Source organism: Carassius auratus, chromosome 9 (assembly GCF_003368295.1).
Source record: "Carassius auratus strain Wakin chromosome 9, ASM336829v1, whole genome shotgun sequence".
Classification (NCBI taxonomy): domain Eukaryota; kingdom Metazoa; phylum Chordata; class Actinopteri; order Cypriniformes; family Cyprinidae; genus Carassius; species Carassius auratus.
This window is the reverse complement of record NC_039251.1, coordinates 61,975-81,542: the sequence shown is the minus strand read 5'-3', so window position 1 is coordinate 81,542 and position 19,568 is coordinate 61,975. Positions and strand designations below refer to the sequence as shown.

General features: G+C 36.4%; 1 protein-coding gene across 1 annotated transcript in view; it reads right to left on the bottom strand.

Moving 5' to 3' along the window:
- The window catches only part of LOC113108102 (RING finger protein 17-like), a 44,538-nt gene extending 26,215 nt beyond the window's left edge, over positions 1–18,323 (bottom strand). Inside the window, 16 exon segments of the mRNA XM_026270919.1 lie at positions 1,122–1,288; positions 1,544–1,670; positions 1,850–2,021; positions 6,696–6,786; positions 6,788–6,855; positions 6,951–7,055; positions 7,173–7,363; positions 7,442–7,516; positions 7,652–7,728; positions 12,481–12,649; positions 12,761–12,864; positions 13,083–13,163; positions 16,111–16,198; positions 16,325–16,419; positions 17,908–18,023; positions 18,233–18,323. Coding sequence (XP_026126704.1) covers positions 1,122–1,288; positions 1,544–1,670; positions 1,850–2,021; positions 6,696–6,786; positions 6,788–6,855; positions 6,951–7,055; positions 7,173–7,363; positions 7,442–7,516; positions 7,652–7,728; positions 12,481–12,649; positions 12,761–12,864; positions 13,083–13,163; positions 16,111–16,198; positions 16,325–16,419; positions 17,908–18,023; positions 18,233–18,323 — 1,817 coding nt within the window.
- Between the last annotated feature and the right edge of the window lie 1,245 nt (positions 18,324–19,568).

Here is a 19,568-nt window from a genome sequence, read left to right as displayed (position 1 = left end):
GAACTGTGCTCTCAAATGTCAGTCCTGTGATGCACTTTATTTTTCAGGATATTTTGATAAATATAAAGTTTAATAAACAGCACTTATATTTATTTATACATCATCTGAAAGCTGAATAAATAAGTTATACATTGGTGTATGGTTTGTTATGATAGGACAATATTTGGCCGAGATACAACTATTTGAAAATCTGGAATCTGAGGGTGCAAAACAAATCTAAATATTGAAAAAATCGTCTTTAAATTTGTCCAAATGAAGTTATTTGCAATGCATATTACTAATCAAAATGTAAGTTTTGATATATTTACAGAAGGAAATTTATGAAATATCTTTATGGAACATGATCTTTACTTACTATCCTAATGATTTTTTGCGAGGAAGAAAAAGCAATAACTACAATGTATTTTTGGCTATAGCTACAAATATACCCCAGCGACTAAAGACACACAGGTTTAATACATTTTTTTCCCTTTTTTTGGTGGAAGCAGTTATGCCCTCTGTGAATAAAATCAGTAAATCTTAGTCCAACGCGATAGCATTAAATAACATTTTCGGGAGATAGAAAATTCTCTCGGGGTCAAATCGACCCGAACACAAACCTGATTGTTTTAAAGGAAAATAGCACTTTTAGATAAAAAAAAGAAAAAAAGAAAAAAGCAATGATAGATGGAGGTTGGAAAACAAAGTTCTTTATGAACTGCAGTATTGTATGTAATAAAGATTTAAATCCAAAAGAAAAGATGAAATAAGAAATGTAGTTTGAAATATTTTGCTGTTTGCATTTTGTTGTGCTGTTTGTAAACTACTGTGCAACAACTGCACAAGTGTGAAAACAAAAATGCACTTCATGATCAAGCATTTAGTTGAGATAAATACATATTTTTGAAAGATTTAAAAAAAAAAAAAAATGCTCCCCCCTCCACCCCTCTCTCAAAAACCTCCTATAAAAGGGAAATTTACACATTTACACACGCCCTGAATTAATGTCTAAAAATCCTGACTGGAGTATTACTATGAATAATTCTACATGATAAAAGTACGGCTTTAAAAAGATCGGTATCAGTGATCATATCAGCAGATACTGCTTTAAAAGTAAAGGTGCTGTAAGGATAATTACATACCTGGCCTGCCCCATGAACACCAGGTGCTCTCGCAGAGACACCATTGGTGTTTTCTTCAGATCCACTAACAGTGCGTCTCCTTCCTCCCCAAACACCTGCATCTCCACAGCCTCAGTTCCCAGCAGGCTCTTCATCTCGTCAACTGCCTCTGAACTCCACCCTCTCAGCTGATAAAAAACACAAACACGTCTTGCCAGTTATAGATTGTATCTAGTGATGCTAAAATTCTTTATATTCTATAATAACATCTATCTATATTTACAAAACTAGATCAAAAAGACAAATTACTTTTGCAACCCTAGATGGCAGCTACATGCCTGAATATTTATTTTAAATAAATACAGAACTTTTAAAATGTATTTTGGTGCACTCAGCTGCAACACTTATACAGTAAATACAGAGTAAATCTCCACAACTTATACCAAGTCTGCAGGAATAATATCTTTAAGGGAGCATTTGATGGCCAGAGGAGCCCAGCCATTCATTTGAGCCAGAGCTGAAGCATCAGGTCTCCGCAGACACTCATTCAAGATGCTTAAATCTCCATCACTGGAGATGCACAAAGAGAAAACATGCATACTGTGAATGAGTGAATTTGCAGTCAGATAAAAAGAGCAGATTTACGTGAGATACATGAGCATGCAAAAAATTATGCACATAAATAAGAAATAAAGAGATCATCTCTGCCTTTTAAGTGTTTACATATGAATACACTATTTATTTCTCACCTTGGAATCGAAATGCCCTTGGAGAAGCCAAAGTCCTGGAAGTAGACACACAGACGGGAGACTTCTGTTGCAAGGCATTTGTTCACACTCTGGAAACACTCTTTTTGAAAGAGCTCAGTCACTGTTACTCTACACCACATATCCTCCTTCCAATAGATAAAGAGCATATCGCCTATGAACAACAAGATACAAACAATCAGACAGCTGCATCTCAAAGTTTATCTTTTAATCTTCTTTAAAAAAAAAAAAAGCATTGCCTCTAGGTTTACTTCGGCTCATTTATTTCCATGATGTGCACAGGAGTTTAAAGGGGTCATATGATGTTAAAGGGGTAATATAATGCGATTTCATGGTTTTCCTTCTCTTTGGAGTGTTACAAGCGTTTCCTGATCCTGGGAGAGAAGAATACAATGATGGCTGTTCTGACTCACAGTCTGGAAGTACGTTTTCATATTTATAGAATTTGCCACTGATGATTCAAATGTGAGTATTGAGCAGTGTAAAGAGCTGTTTTTTTTGTCATTTCTCCTATCACAAATGCAGACATGGTTTTATGTTTACGCAGTGTGATGCAATGCAATGTGTAAAATTATAGTACAAGTCATTATAATCAGTAATTATGTCCCCACTGGATGCAACAAATGCCTCGTTTATAATGGGTTTATTCTGTTTTGTCTCGTCGCTAGGGATGGGTACCGAAACCCGGTATTAGACTGGCCCCGGGGCTAAATTATGAAAAACCGTAGTATCAGTAAGATCTGGTATTGGTTCTGCTTTCAGTACTGGAGGAAAAAAAATAATGTACTATGTATTTTAGCTTAATAATGTTGTCGTGCACATTTAATCTCGCCAAACATTTCTAATGTGCGATCATATTAAGACGTTTGTCCGTGAGATCTGCGTGAAATCATGCACGCCGCCGAGGCTGTCTGTCAGTCACACACACACACACCACAACGAGTGCACGCACATGCATTAACTGTACGTAAACTCCTGCTTAATAATAAAGAGTGACGATGGCGAAGAGATTTGCTAAATGTTATCGTGCACATTTTATCTCACCAAACATTTCTAATTTTTACAATATTATTAAGTGGTTTGTCTGTGAGATCTGCAAGAACTCGCATGCGCGCCGCGGAGGCTGTCTGTCTGTCAGTCACACACACACACACACACACACAACAAGAACGAGCGCGGTACACGCATAACAGTACGAAAACTCCCGCTTATTACAAAGAGTGACGATGGCGGAGAGAGCAAAACATTCCAAAGTGTGGTTATACTTCACTAGAGTTAATGGTGACAACCCTCGTTGTCATAAGTGCAAAACAATATTTGCATGTAAGGGCGGAAACACAAGCAATCTGTCAAAACATCTTTCAAAAGTGCATAATGTGTATCGACTGCCTAGCTAGCTCGTCTCTGGTTGTTGCCCCATCTACGTCAGGTATGTATGCTAAAATCATGTTGAATCAACGTTTTTCACGTCATTTAAAATAAATGTAAAATCTCCTTGGTTTGCTAACCTTACGTAGAAATTCTGTTGATTTCTTTTGGAAAAAATGAGAATGATTTTTTTTTTTAAGCTGCAGCTACTATGAACCAACCAACTCCTCCTAACACCTCTGGTCCAAGACAAGCCCATTATTAATTTTACATAAAAAAATAAAGAAATGTTAATTCTGTTCTCAACTTGTTCTTAATAAAAACCCACACACAACACAAAGTATCGATAAGAATACCGTTAAAGTACCGGACCGTTAAGCAGTATCGGTAAGAGTAGTAATACCGTTAAAACCCTAACGATACCCATCCCTACTCATCGCACTGAAACACGGCATCACAGTGTAAAGGTGCAGAACTTTCCATCACTCACTTGAGGTATTCAGCCAAGCACAATGCCCTGGATAGCTGGCCAAACAGAGCACACCCTACTTTTTTAGGCCAATGAGGTTTGTAAAATCAACGCGGTTCACAAAGGCAGGGCATAGAGGAGAAACAATAATGTACAGCAGTCAGCAACAGTTGGCTCCCGCAGCCAGATTATTTTGATTGCGGCTGGTTCTGAAATAGATTTGTCATGCCAGCAACAGTTATTCACAATCACTTCATCTTTAATGATTTTAAAATAAAAGTATGGTAAAAAAAAAAAAAAAAAAAAAAAAAGTATGGTAAAAGTAACTTTTTTGCAGCAAAGTTGTATTTTGAGATGTATTGAGCTTTTAATTTGAAAAGCTTTTAATTTGTGGTGCCATCTAATATTATATTCTTTGAAAACAGCGACAACATCATTGCAGATAAAACACACCGGCTTTGCATAGACAAAACTAGGTAGGATGAACGCATAGTTGGTTATTCTATTCTTCTTTGTATGCCCCATTTTAGCTGTCAGCATTCTTCCTTAAACTCTTTGATGGTGTCATTTTCTCCCACCAGCTATCTTAAAATGTTAACATCACTCTGCGCACAATGTAATAGCATACCAGCAAACAAACAATAAAAAAATTAATAAATTATGCAGTCTAGTACGCGAGGATACAAAAAGTGTAAAAGTAGGCTATGTTATAATTATTAAAACAAGTTAGGCTCCACTGTGTAACAAGCAAATTAAAATGATAAACATTTATTATTCACAATATGGAAAGCGGAATTAAAATACTTGTTTAAAGGGGTGGTGAAATGCTAATTTTTACTCAATATCCTGTTAATCTTGAGTACCTATAGAGTAGTACTGCATCCTACATAACTCCAAAAAGTCTTTAGTTTTATTATATTTATAAGAGAAAGATAGTCTGTACCGTTTTTTTCCCGGAAAAACACGAGCGGCTGGAGGCGTGACGTGTGGGCGGAGCTAAAGAATCACGAGCGCGAGTAGTCTTTTGCATTGAGAGCGTCTGTGGAAGCTGACATTACCGTGAGGAAAAAAAACATAATCCAAAACAAACCATAGCTAACAGTCAGATTCAGCCATATATTTATGATCCAGAATCAGACCCAGAGGCTGAAATTTAACAAGAGCAGCATCAGCAACGACTACAGCAGGACGTCTCTATGTAGTACGTATTGAAACTGTATATATTTGCTTAGCTGTTTTGGAAAATGACAAGTTCCACTTTATGTCGTCTTTTTTTTTTTTTTTTTAAGGTGTACATGTGGAAAGTCCAGTTTCATGCCAAAATCGCATGTTGTTTACTTGATGTGCTTACACGCCGATAGCTAAGTTAATAACACAGAGATATTTGAAGCAGTTTTACTCACCGCATGCAGTTCCAACACACGATCGTGACCCTTTTTTGTTGGGACTGCATTATCCTTAATAAATAAACGACATACAAATCCAGCGTCAAACTGGGCCTTGTTTGTAAAACAAGCATCTTCGAAATGCAGGAAACAAACAAAAACACTTGCACAACTCCGTTGATGCTCTGTAAAAATAAACTCCATCCACTGGTCCCTTAATGCTGTTTCTCTTTTGGTAATCTGTGCAGGGTTGTCTTGCCCTGGCAACCAAAAACACACTTCTTTTGTGACATTTTGGTCTCTCGCTCTGATCAGTGAATGTCTGTGCTCTGCTATACTGGAGCGCGCGTTCTTCCGGGAGAAGTGCCCTTAGGACCCATATAAGAAAATTCCGCTCCATCTAACGTCACATCTCCCATAAAGGTTTCTTTTAGCAAGGCCGCCTGTTTTGCAAGTTGGTGAATGAAGATAGTTACTTGCCTGGTTACGTGACAGTACTCTGCTTTATTAATTTATCCAGTGTAAAACTCCGACACCACCACACAAATATGGCTTTTTGTTCATGACTGTCCAACTACAAAGTTTAAGAGAGTAACATCTCACTACCAGTAACAAAATACACTGTAACAGTCAGTCACAAGCAATTCTAGTTTAATTTTTCATTAATTAATTTATCAAATTATCCTTTGACTATGTTGGGGCCCGACATCTTGTAGCAAATAGTTTTTGGCCCTGTCCCAATTCTATTTTATACCCCTTTCCCTTCCCCATGTCCCTTGAAACAGAGTGTCAAGGGGTAGGGGAGAAAATATTCCCCTAAGGATTGGGACACCACTACCATGCGGTCACACGTCATCATACGTCGTCTAGCTCTTACAATACACACATTTACTGGTGTGCTGGTGTGCATTAGAGCCTTTAATTATCGTTCTGTATTCATGAGCTGCTTACTGACAGTTATCGCCCCGATCAGACATATGCTGTGGCACTATCATACAGTCTGTAATGATATGATGTTAGCAAATATTAGCGATTTTTTGAGTAACATGAACATTAATATGAATGTAACATAAAACAAATGATTACTTTTTCTTAAAATCTTTATTTATTCCAAAAAAAAGCTTACATTTATGTGTCTTTTTGTTCGCTGTAGCAGCCATGTTTCTGAGATAATTCATACCCCTTCTTTTGAAGTGGTCCTGAAAAATCTTCGTTTGAAGGGCTATCTGGCCCTTCCCCTTCCCCTCCAACCAAAAGACAATCGAGACACCCCTACCCCTTCACGTGAACATGCGAAACGGAGGGGTATGGGAAATGGGAAGGGCTAAGGGGTAGAATTGGCATTGGGCCTTACTTGCCGACCCCTGATGTATGGTATGTGGAAAATAATGTGATTTTTTTAACCTTAAACCACATAAACGCATTCCATTACACCAAATAAACAAAATAATGTGCTTTTTAGCAAAATCATATGACCCCTTTAACAATCAAAAAAATCTTACTGAACCCAAACTTCCAAATGTTAGTTTGTCAATAATTAAATAAATTAATAGATATGAGTGATGAAATTTCACGGTCAAATAAAAGACCATCAACATGCATATACCTGTCTTGATTTCATCACTGAACGTGAAGAGGCTACTGTCTCCGGAGCAGAATTCGTTGACCTTTTTGGTCAACTTTAGGCCAGTTTTTCTGTTCCATCATATAGCGTACATAGAAATTTCCAGGGTTCACAATATGAGTCACCATAACGTAGTGCACCACTAAAAAAAAAAAAAACTGAAAGTGACCTTGATTAACACAAGGGAGCTGTCGTCTTAGTTCATTCAGGAGATTAACCTACAAATAAGCCACATACGTTTAGTCTGTGGAGTTAAGGGCCTATCAAAATGCTGCTTGCAAGGTCTTCTAAGTTCTTTGTGCCTCCCATTGTGCCTTTGTTCAGGTCCTGGGGAACTATGAGCTAAAAACACATGAGCTCAACATATTACACAAGAACATATTCAGAAAAAAAACATTCAGACAGGCAGAAAACTTATTCACATCAGTATTAATTTTTTTTTCAACCCTCCATACGCACCTGTTTCAGGTATCTCCGAGGTGTCTGTATCGTCCAACGTTTCCTCTATGAATCTTGGCCTGCAAGGGCTTTTCTTTTTGGGAATGGGGTCTGCATTTCCTCTAACAGACTGACTGGAGCTATCCCAGATCGCCACACCACCATTTTTCACAATGTGTTGAAAAGGCTCCACTTTAACTTCTTCTAAAATACTGTCATAATCATAACATCAACACAAAAATCTGATCACAAGGTTTCAATTCAAAAGAGCACATTGTTTAAACACTTACCAGTCATCACTGTTATCTGTAATTTTAAGACAGTTCCTCAAACTGTCAACAAAACTGTCCATTTGAAGACTGCAGCTATATATAAATACAAACAAAATTAGAGTGAATTTAGAATATAGTATGCATGTAAAAACAGAGCTGTGTGCATCCATTTTTGTCACAATATTAATTCTGGAGCTCTTATACTAATTGTGTACAACTGTCCCCTACCGGAGTCCTGTATGCAGAGACATAGAGCTCATGTCATATGATTCAGCATCCACGGGAATGTGTAGTGTCTCCACAATCTGAAAACAAGTAAAACCAAGCAAAAATTGAGGAGAAAATACATGACACTTGCTGATGGAGCAGCACATGCAATTAGGGCTGACATTATCGACAAATATTTCTGTTGTCAAGTAGTTATTTGATCTCATATGACCTAATGTAAGAGCTTGCTATAATGTGGTGCAATGATGCAATGCAATTCAATGCAATTCAAGAGAAGACAGAGCACCAGTTCAAAGCAAACACAGTCGAACCCAAGGCTGCTGAGTGGCATTTGGATGAATATGTAAATATATACTGCACATTTTCCTATCAATAACAAAAACACATCAAAAACTGACAGTGGTGAGAAAGCATCTGATTACAGTGATGGGGATGTTTGGAAGAGCTCTACAGTTCGGTACTCCAGTAAAGTTCAGTCACATCACTTATAATTAATTAATTAATTAATTAATACTTTATGCAACAGATGGCCTTAAATCAAGCAGTTTTACTAGTGCTGTGTATTGCCAAGAATCTGATGATACATGGGTTGCAATACGATGTTGCGCTACTCTCAGCAAGGCGATATATTGGGATATTTCTTATTTTAGGAACAGGATATATTTTTAGGAAAGCTGACATTAAGAACACAATTCAAGTTTATTTGTATAGTGCTTTTTACAATACAAATAGTTGCAAAGCAACTTTACAGAAAATTAAGATTCTACAATATTTATTAGTCGCTTATCAGTGGTGACTGTCAGTTTATGTACATATGGCACAAATGTACGGAAAAATCAAATAAAGACGTAAATCAAACAGATGATGAACACTATTAACAGGAATTATATTATATGATGCAATCAAACTTTGGTAGTTGGTAGTAAGAACACACCACCATATGCAAACCTTAGCAATAAGTAAATAAAAATGATTTAACCAGAACACAGTGGGAACTGCATTTGCAATAATCAGACCCTGTAACATTTAACGTTATTGAACCATTTTTTATGCAGTACGAGTAAAGGATGGGGGTGCTAAGGAATTAAAGTGCTTGTATATATATTTATTAGGGATGCACCGAAATGAAAATTCTTGGCCGAACCCGAAAACCGAAAAAAAAACCGAAAGAAATGATGCCAATTATTAGGGGTGTGACGGTTAGTATATAACCGTGAGACCGGCGGTTATAGTTGAACACCGTCATTAGAACTCTATAACCGCCAAAACCGTGTCACTAAAATATTTTTTACAAACATTTTTTATCAAAAATTATTTTCATTTTTTAGATAGGATCATCAGATGCGCAATATATCGGGAGACATGGTTTTTACCACTTAATGAAGTTTTGTCAATCGTCAGACATGATATTTACCACTTCATTAAATTTTGCTTTGTAGAAAACCTTTCTTAAAAACGAATTTCGTTTTGAACAAATTTTATCTTAATTTTAATAGATGTTTCATCAACCAATTGCATGTATTTTAATAAATAAAAAGCAAATATAGCAGACAATGATAACCGTGACATGGAAGCACCAGGGCGCCGCGTTCACTTGCACTGCACTGTGAACTAGAGCGCATCTCATTGTAAATGAAACTCAGCGTAGGCCTATGCCTCATACTCTAGCATTAAATATTTTTGCTGCATCCTTTCCAGAACAGACAATGGCTTTTTTTTTTTTTTTTTTTTTTTGCGGCTCGCATCAGCAAAGCATAGACCGCAAAACAATCAGCGGATGGCGGACGGGTGCGGCTTTGAAATTTGCTCAAAAAACTTTGGCGCGGATGATGAGTTTTGTGACAGATCTCCTTAATAAACGGAGGTCTGAAATCTCTGCCCCTTTACCGATCAGAGCGCGCGCTGAAACGGAGTTAACCCTCTATCTCCAAGATCAACCAATTGACTCTACGGCAGATCCACTAGCATGGTGGCGAGACAATATAGAAACAAAATGAAACACGCTATCCGCCCCCCCCCCCTCCCCCGACGGTTATGTTATGAACCGTCACATTTGACTCACGTCATAACCGTCATCACCAATTCTGAAACCGGCACACCCCTACCAATTATTAGTACCATTGCATTTATTGCTATGACTGTGTACTAACTTTACTAAAAAAGACATTACAATTGCATAAATTAATATAAAAGTTTCAAAGATAATTACAATTACATAAATTATAAAAAACAAAAATACATAATTACAAATTATGCAAATATTTATTAAGCACAGTGCAACAATGCACAGTATAAAATAAAATTCAAACTACAAATGTATCCCACTCATGTGTATATTAAATAATAATGTACAGGCCTACTGGCCTGCAGAAAGGTTTTAAAATTTAAAAATATAACTGTTCTATCATAAAAAAGTGCATTTAGGTGAAGTGCATTTGAAATTTTTATCTGTAGGACAAGAAAGTGCATTACTTCTCCAGTAAGCAAAAGCGGGTTATCACTTCTGGGGATGGGGACTTCAGACAGATAACCATCTAGCTGTTCAGCAGTTGAGCTTGTCATCTGCCTGACATTTGAGAAATATTTGAGAGAGTGTATTTAAATAGGGCCAGGGCATAAATATATATATATATATATTTAAATCAAATTAAAGCAGAAATCTAGCAGAAAATCTAGCAAAATATGGCTACAATCTGATATTATGTATGTATGTATGTATATGTGTGTGTGTGTGTGTGTGTGTGTTTGTGTATGTGTATATATATATGTGTGTGTGTGTGTGTGTCACATATATAGTAGTCTAAGAACAAAATAGCCAACGTATTATTATTATTTGAGGCATTTTCTTGCAGAATTTCACTGAACATATCAGACAACGAGGGTGCCCCTCATCTGGTGCAGAGACGAGTCTTTTTTTCTGCGCTCTGATCTTAGTCTCCTGCGCTTGACGCTTGAATGTTCTATATTAAGACCCACTGGTGTGAAGTGAATGCCGCGGGGAGCTCGTGGTCTGCACACTTTTGTCTTGGACGTGACAGCATTGGCTAGAGTAATTAGTTAATTTACAACCTTCCTTATAAATCGGGGGATAGTACTTATTATTATTTTTTATTAATTATTGGTTATGCTTTAAATTTTGTCCATATGATGGCGAAATCACTTTGATTAACAAGAGATTTTTTTTTTTTTTTTTTTTACAGTGGATTCTAATCTTCAAAAATGACCTTGTTGTATGATTTATGTCTTTTGAGTTCACCCTTCAGATTAGACTATAGAATTGTAGTGTACTTGTTTAGGATTAAAAATGTTTTTTGCTTTTAATTTGTCATTATGTCTTTTCTGAGCAATCTTCTTGTACATATATTAGACCAAAATGTCAAGTTTGCCTAGAAAAGCAATTATTATACCAGCAAACTCAAAATTGGGTAAAAAATTAACAAACTAGGCTATAAATACTTTGTATTGAAGACTTGTATTATTATATTATTATATAACCTACTGTTTATTTACTGATATACAGTCAAAAAGACAAATTTATCTATTTTATTTATAACAGGGTTTATTTATAAAATAATAACACAACACATATTCTGAAGAAACAGTTACAAAAACACAGTGACAAAAAATGTCAGAAATAGCGTTTGTTTCTATTACGTGATTAAGGAATGACTCGACCCGAAGACTCATGAGATGAACTAATCAATTCTCTTTCCGGCTCAAGACTGCATGGTTTAGCGTATGGGTCACGTGATTAAGGAATGACTTGAACCCGAAGACTTTTCAGACAATAGATGAGGTGAGCTAATCATAGACTGAAGACCCAGGTAAAGAATGAATAAATAATTTCTGTATCTTATAGCATTTTAATTTTGTACTGTTTGTATTGTGATCAACATATGTGTAAGTACTAGATGTGGTGGGGAAGTAACACGTAACATTTTAATTACATTTTGCTAAAATGAACGAAATGAAAGAAATTACTCAAAAAAAAGATTTGTTCATTTTGCTGAACATGACTCAAAAATCAGAGTTGGTAAAATTATCCGAACTTCCCATCACTACTGAGTCACAGATAGCAGGAAGCGATTAGCTGTTGTTGTACTGACGTACAAATAAGGGTCTCTTTCCTGCCCGCACTAAAGCTGCACGAGCATACTGTACCGGTCCGTGCCCTGAACACGAGTAGACCATGAAGAGATGTTCAGCTCAACTTCTCACGTGTTGGATTAGAAACAAAACTGACTAAACTGAAATGTTTTGTTTTTGTTTTTGTAAAGTAGAACTTGCATACACGTTTGAAAAGTCAGAAGTAAATGTAAGTTCTGCATTAGGATGATTATTTTTATTTTACCTAAAAATTAATTTTTTACCTTAAAATTAATTTGATTTAAAAATCACTTGCCGTAGCACACCGAAAAGAATTGTTTCATTCATCCAATTAAAAAAATTTAGGGTAATGATTCACATCTATGTTTTTTTTTTACTTGAGACAATAAGTTATTTATTTTTAAAGTTTTAGTGTGGTTTGCAGAGATCAAAGCTTCATCTAACTCAGGCCTGTTTTGATTATCATAACACTAAGTTATTTTAACTCATGGACTCAAAAGTGATAAACAAGATTTATTTATTTTTTTAATGTAGGATAATTCTTTTTCGCAGCCAAGCGCTGCATGCCGGAAGTCCGGCACAGTGCCGCAGAACTTTAAGCTCTGTTTAAAACAATTTAAGTAAGCTTAATAAACCGAGCCATTTTTATGTTATCCAAGTTTGCTCCACACAGACCATTTAACATTGTGCTGAACACTGTATGGAATCTGCTACAGCATTACCTTATCAAGGTTGCAATACGTCTCCAGAGAAGGAACCCTTCGAACATGCCAAGCTTTCTGGATGGCTGTTTTCAGCTCCTTTATCCTCTCTTCTATTCGCTTACATTCATTTTGACCATCCGTGAAGAGTAGATCCACATCACTCAATTTTGACATCAACATACTCCGTCTACGAATTCCACAAAATGAATGACAAAAATATTTGCCAAGTCTGACGATACCTACAAGACACCACAGAATATTTCATCAGTTCGTTTATCTAAAAATTCTTTCCACATACCTTTTCTGCAGAATACTCTTTGCTTTGTCAACAGCTTCATCAATTTCTCTGATTATTCGAGTTCTCTCTTTCCTCAGTTGGGCATGAATACCACTGGAAAGAGTCTTAAATCAAACACAAAACAACAATTTCACATTTACTGTTGACGAGGCATCAAGAAATCATGAAATCAAAATGGACAGCTTCTTTCTCTACCCATCATTTAATATTCCTCATAACCTTTAATAAAAACATTGTTTCCTCACAGAAACATCTCTTTAAAAAACTACATATGAACATATATTTCTACATAATAAAACTACTGTACTGTTTCTCATTGTACCTTTTGAAGTTTATCAAGTTGACTGAGGTTTTCTGTTGCTTTCCCAAGAGCTTCATCCAAAACTTTAACAACATCTGGCCTCTGTATAAACATAAACATGCACCTTCATAACTGAACTCTTATCTTGTTCTGAGAATATTAAGGGAATCTAATCTTAAAGGTTCCATAAAATGCATTGATACAATATTTAAAATTGTTCTCCGATTTCCCCAGAGTGTGTATATATGAAGTTTTATCTCAAAATACACCACAGATCATTTTTTATAGCTTGTTGAAATTGCCGCTTTTAGGGTATGAGCCAAAACATGCTGTTTTTTGTGTTTGTCCCTTTTAAATGAAATTGAGCTACTGCTCCCGTCTTCCTTTTCAGACAAATGTGAAGCAGTCAGTGTTGCCAAGTCTGCGGTTTTCCCGAGGATTTAAGCGACACCAATAATTTAATATTTAGCCCTTAAAGCTGCAGTAGGTAACTTTTGTAAATATATATTTTTTACATATTTGTTAAACCTGTCATTATGTCCTGACAGTAGAATATGAGACAGATAATCTGAAAAAAAATCAAGCTCCTCTGGCTCCTCCCAGTGGTCCTATTGCCATTTGCAGTTACTGACCGCTCCCGGTAAAAAACAACCAATCAGAGCTGCAGTCCGTAACTTTGTGTGTGTTCAAAATGTAGAAAAATTTATATAATAAGCGAGTACACCATGAATACATTTTCCAAACCGTGTTTTTAGATTGTCCTGAATCACTAGGGTGCACCTATAATAAGTGTTTATATTCGGACTATTTTAGATTGCTTCGGGGGTACCGCGGCGGAGTAACCCAGTACCTTTGTGATTCTTCATAGACATAAATAGAGAGAAGTAGTTCCGGCTACGATGTTCTTCCGCAAGACGCAAGCAGTTCTGTTTATTAACCGCTAGAGCGTCAAAAGTTCCCTACCGCAGCTTTAAAATGCAAATTTTACCAGGGGAATCTCACCAAGAACATTTTACCCCATCGGAATGCGATTTTTACCGGAGGATCCCCCTCAAAACATCAATGGGCTAGTTTTGAGTAGCAATTTGGCGGGTTGTGTCGTGAAAACCTGGCAACCCTGGCGGAGCTTCAAGAGCTCATGCTTGTGGCCATACCAGTGTTACGGTTTAACTGGTGGTGACTGGGGTACTGACTTCACAAATGTGATTTTTAACTACCACATTCATATTAACAAGCATTCTGGTAGCATGTGAAGGCAGCATTATTAAAAACATGGTATTGATTCCTCTTTCAGAAGCAATCTTTGCACAACTCCAGTGCTGAACTGACCCTCGTTTGTGAGGCAGTTGAGTCCGGAGACTATGGAGACTCCTATGTTCGTTGGTGCATCCCAACACACAACACTTTTAATGGCTCTCTGGCACTGACATTGTACCTCCAGCAGCTGTTTCTTTTGCCATTCCTTTTGCATTCGAATTTCCAACGTCTACACGGAAACCTGTCAATCAAGTGACAGGGGTGGGGCCATTTTATTGGGCGTGTTTGCATTGGGAAGTGATGTCACTCACAGTCGACGGTAATAAATAATTATGAATTAATTAGTGTGGACTTAGTCATCTAAAAACTTAATAACCAATAAGGTTAAGGATGTGTCTTACAAATTACTTCATCTTTTCTATCCTGTGAAGCTTTACTTAAAAAAGATGATATTGACACTTCATGTTCTTTTTGTGGTGCTGAACACGAATCCATTTCTCATCTCTTCTGGGAATGCACATATACAAGTCTGTTTTAGTAGAATTTTCTATCTTCGATCATACTAAAATGTACCATGTTTTTACTATGGTAAATATGAGTTAACAACAGTGTTTATAATTAAACCAAAGTAGCCACAAATGTACAGTTGTCTGAGACGTTATGAAATGTTCTTTAACATCATGAACCATAAAATGTAGTCAGTGTTCTGCTATGGTTTATTTTCATAATAGGTAAACACAGGTCAAGAGTTAACACAGTCACATTTCCTTGATTCAGCAGCTGCACGATGTGCTGCTGAGAGTCCTGTCTTTAATCTAGAGATCTGGTGCTGATTTGGTGTAGATCGGTAGCTCGGTGGTTTGTGACTGTCATCTCGCGGAGCGCCGTCTTCTAGCGCGTGTAAGAAACCCGCGCCAACACAGACTTTATGTTTTATTTTTTTGTTTATCCTACTTACTTCAGCCGCGAAACGGGCCAGATAACACGGTAACCAGTTAAACCATAACACTGGGAAGATTAGGCAAATATCCAGTCATTACAAATTAACCTAAATATTATATCAATTGCCTCTTTTATTACCCTCGACTCTGAGTGATGTCACTTCCCAATGCAAACACGCCCAATAAAATGGCCCCACCCCTGTCACTTGATTGACAGGTCTCCGGGTAGACGTTGGAAATTCAAATGCAAAAGGAATTGCGATTCCATTTGAGTTTTGGCAGTTTACATGCACAGTGCAGAGAGAGTGAAAAGGCAAATGTGGTAATTAATATTGCTATTTAAATATGACAGGCTCATAGCTCGTAAGATATGGGAAACACAATTGCAAGCGGACTTTGCATTTCCATTTTAAATTTGGCAGACACTGTGCATTCGCTTAAACGAAAATGCAAACGGTAATGAGCGATTTGCATTTGGATTATGTCACATTTTATGCGGCCACAAATTGAAAACGCAATTGCAAATACAATTTGCAATTCCTTTTGAATAAAGTCCGGAATATCATTCCATACAGAGAGCGTCTCAAATGGGTGGGACTTTCACTGACTATGTCGTCATAGTAGTGAGAAACCTGGTACTACTAGTGTGGAGAGACTGTTTAGGAATTATTGGGATTATAAAACAATGAGTGGGTGTATTTTTACCATTATAGGCTGGTTGTTTGCACACTGCGGCCACACAGCTGTGTTCAAACATCTTATAAAAGTGATTTTTGCATTATATGGCACCTTTAAAGAAAAGATGAGACTGCATAACATTTCAGAGTCATACAAGTGGAAAGTGTCTGTACCCCTTCAGCATTATCCTGTGTGTGGATGGCTGGTGATGGCGGTGGGCTCTTAAACCTTTGAGATTTACACCTGTCTCCAGAGTGCCTGCTGACAGTAACCTTTATTTTCCGACTTCAGTTTTAACTTATTGAACCAATGTTTCATTTAAAAAATGGTTCTAGAGTTTAAAAAATATATTAGTTTTTAAGACTAAAAAGGCATGTTGATGAATACCCTTTCTTTGCGTTCATCCGTGCTGTATAGATGAGGCCAATGATTCTGCTGTCCACCTCCAAACCATCAACTCCTTCCTCTATTCTGGTGTCCATCTATATTAAAAAAAAAGACTCCATCATCATCATCAACATCAACACCAATCAGAATTACCCCATTCCACAGGAGAGTTAAATTAAGACTAATAGGACTGCAAACCAGTGCTTGAAATCTGAGAATTTGCTCCTCTGAGTCTAAATTTAGTGGTTTCTTAATGTAAACATTTTTAAATGTAAAAACCAAATAAGTAAAATATCCTTTACTTGTACAAAAATGGAGACTAACGATCTCATATAAGTCATAAATTGAAAAAACTTATGCTTACACATTTTTTATTAATAGAGTTTTAAATAAAAAATACAGTGCCTCACACACCCACATCTTTCAAAGGTGCAACAGATAAAAGTCATGAAAAGTCAGAAAAAAACATGAACTCGAAGTACAAACACTGTATAAACCACTAACACTACTCAAACTTGTATCATTACATTTTATTAGCAACATTCCAATCCAATGAACTTCCTTGCAGTTAGCTGACTGAAACGCTACTAATAAAATTGCATTACTTTTTTAATATTTCAAATTATTATAAAGTCATCTTAATTAGGGATATGCAGTATGAGGATATACAGTTTATTGCTGTGACAATATGGTTTATATTGCAGTATATAAAAATCTGCACGCCGTTTTTGGCACGCCGCATGATACAGTTATTTAAAAGTGTAATAAATTAGCTTTGGCATGCTGACAGGTGGCTTTTGTAGCTTTAATAAGAATTGTTGACAAATTGCATGATGACATCACATAATCACGATGCAAAAAGTTTTAACTGCATCAAATCTCAGCAAAAATATATATTATATATGTTCATTTGGATTTGTTCATAAAATAATATAAACATGTAATATTAATATAAACAACTACTTTTAAATACAACATTACATTTTTAAACACGATTACAATTTAAGTTTTTTTTTTTTTTTAATAGCTAAAGTTACTAGTAAACTAATAAAACTACATTCTGAACAATTATAGTTTTAAGCAGTGTAGGCTATCAGTAGTTAGTTAGTAGTTAGACTTTTTAAAGTCTGTAAAAGAAGGGCACAATCTACCTTGTTAATATGAAGGAATAGTTCCGTAATTATAATTATTCTTTTTTTTTTTTTTACTTGCATTTTAAATTTGATATTTTTCTTACAGTGTCAACAATCGCAGGTATAAGCTACTCAGGAAGTGCATCATAAATGAACAATTATTCAGTTATTCAATTATTATTAATTGAACAATTGCAAATATCAGGTTAATAATTCAAGTGAGGTTTATTCTGCTAGGCATTTCGGTTCTCTTTCTGTGTAACTTAGACCAGAAAATGAGCCTTTCGTCATTTGAGTCACTTATCAAAGGTTGCAAAATAAAATGTTAAAAGTTGCAAAAAAATTTTGCTAGGTGTTTATGGAAGAAAAAGTATCCAGGGTAGTGTGAAAAGTTGCTACATTTTGCAACAAAATCGCTAAGTTGGCAACACACTGTAACTCATAAATCACCTGACACTCGGGACATGTGATGACGTTTTGCGGGGATTTGAGCGCGCGCAGGCACGTGCTGCAGAAAATATGACTGCACAACAGCACATGAGGGAGATTCCCCCCATCTTCATCTTCTGGAGAAAGAAAAACATAATGCAGCAGATTATTACAACGAACAATATTAACAATATTAATTAGCTTTTCTATACCGTGCTACTAACGCTTTTCTGGAACATTCAGTCCCGTGCTATCAAACGTGCTCGTGTAGGATTAGATCGAACAACACTTAAACTTAAAATACACTATCGTATTATCATACGGTTTACGTTTTATGGTTCGTTACCAGGTAATGTGTAAGATGAGCCACAGATATTACAAGCAACCGCCATCTCCGACATTTTCCACAAGCCTACTGTGAATGTGATTTGTTTCATTAACGGATGAACTCGACTGCCAATCGTCCAATCAGAACTTGCCATCTCTGGGCTTTTTGTCCAATCAGAGCCCTCGGTACATTCGCATTACTTGCTTCGTGCTATAGTCCAATCAGAAGTTCCCTTTTTAATTGAATTATAGATGAGTGCTGTGTAGACTGTATAAAAAATACAGGATGTTGGCTTTTCCGGTTCAAGAGAATATTTTTGTTATCGCTGTTTGTGTTAGTCTATTGTTAGAATCGTATAATGCTTTACTTTAATTGTAGTTTTAGCCATATAACCTCGAAATTATTGACAAATTAGAATTCAAACGTTATTCTAAATAAATACAGATTCAAAGTTTTTGTGCTTTTGTTAAATTACTAAATTGCTGGTGTATCTGTACTCTTACAATGCTATTTATTAAGAGTTTTCAACTCCTGTTTTACAATTCTGTAAAATTTAACATAAATTAATAGTATACAATAACAGCCATCCTATCAAAACCACAATCAACTATTAAAAAATGGTTAAGTGTGTGTGCGCGCACCCCATCACCTCTAGGCTGTGCCAAGAGATCCAGGTTAAAGAGTTCATTGTGTGGCAGTTTCTGCACAACAAAAAGGTCAAAGAGCAGGCCCTCTGGCAATCATGTCTGGATGTACCAGAGCTCAAAAAATCCTCTGATCTCATTCAATCTATACATTTTATAAGGACAGTGCATGCAAACCCATCTTGTTATTTCTTTGTTATTTCATCTTGTTTAATTTTAAAATGTTTACAGGTACTGGGGCATCTCCAAAAATTTGAATATCGTGGAAAAAGTTGGATCAACTGTTTCTCATCTTTCTCTTGAAAATATCCCATAGATATGGGGTTCAAGTTAGGCATGTTGGCTGGCCAATCAAGCACAGTAATATCATGGTCAGCAAACCAGTTGGAAGTGGTTTTGGCACTGTGGACAGGTGATAAAGTCTTGCTCAAAAAGGAAAAACAGCATCTCCATAAAGCTTGTCGGCAGATGGAAGCATAAAGTGCTCCAAAATCTCCTGGTAGACGGCTGCATTGACTTTATACTTGATAAAACACAATGGAGCAACACCAGCAGACGTAACGGCACCCAAATCATCACTGACTTCAGAAACTTCACACTGGACTTCAAGCAGCTTGGATTCTGTGCCTCTCCAGTCTCCCTCCAGATTCCAGACCTTGATTTCCAAATTAAATGGAAAATTAGCTTTTATCTGATAAGAAGACTTTTGA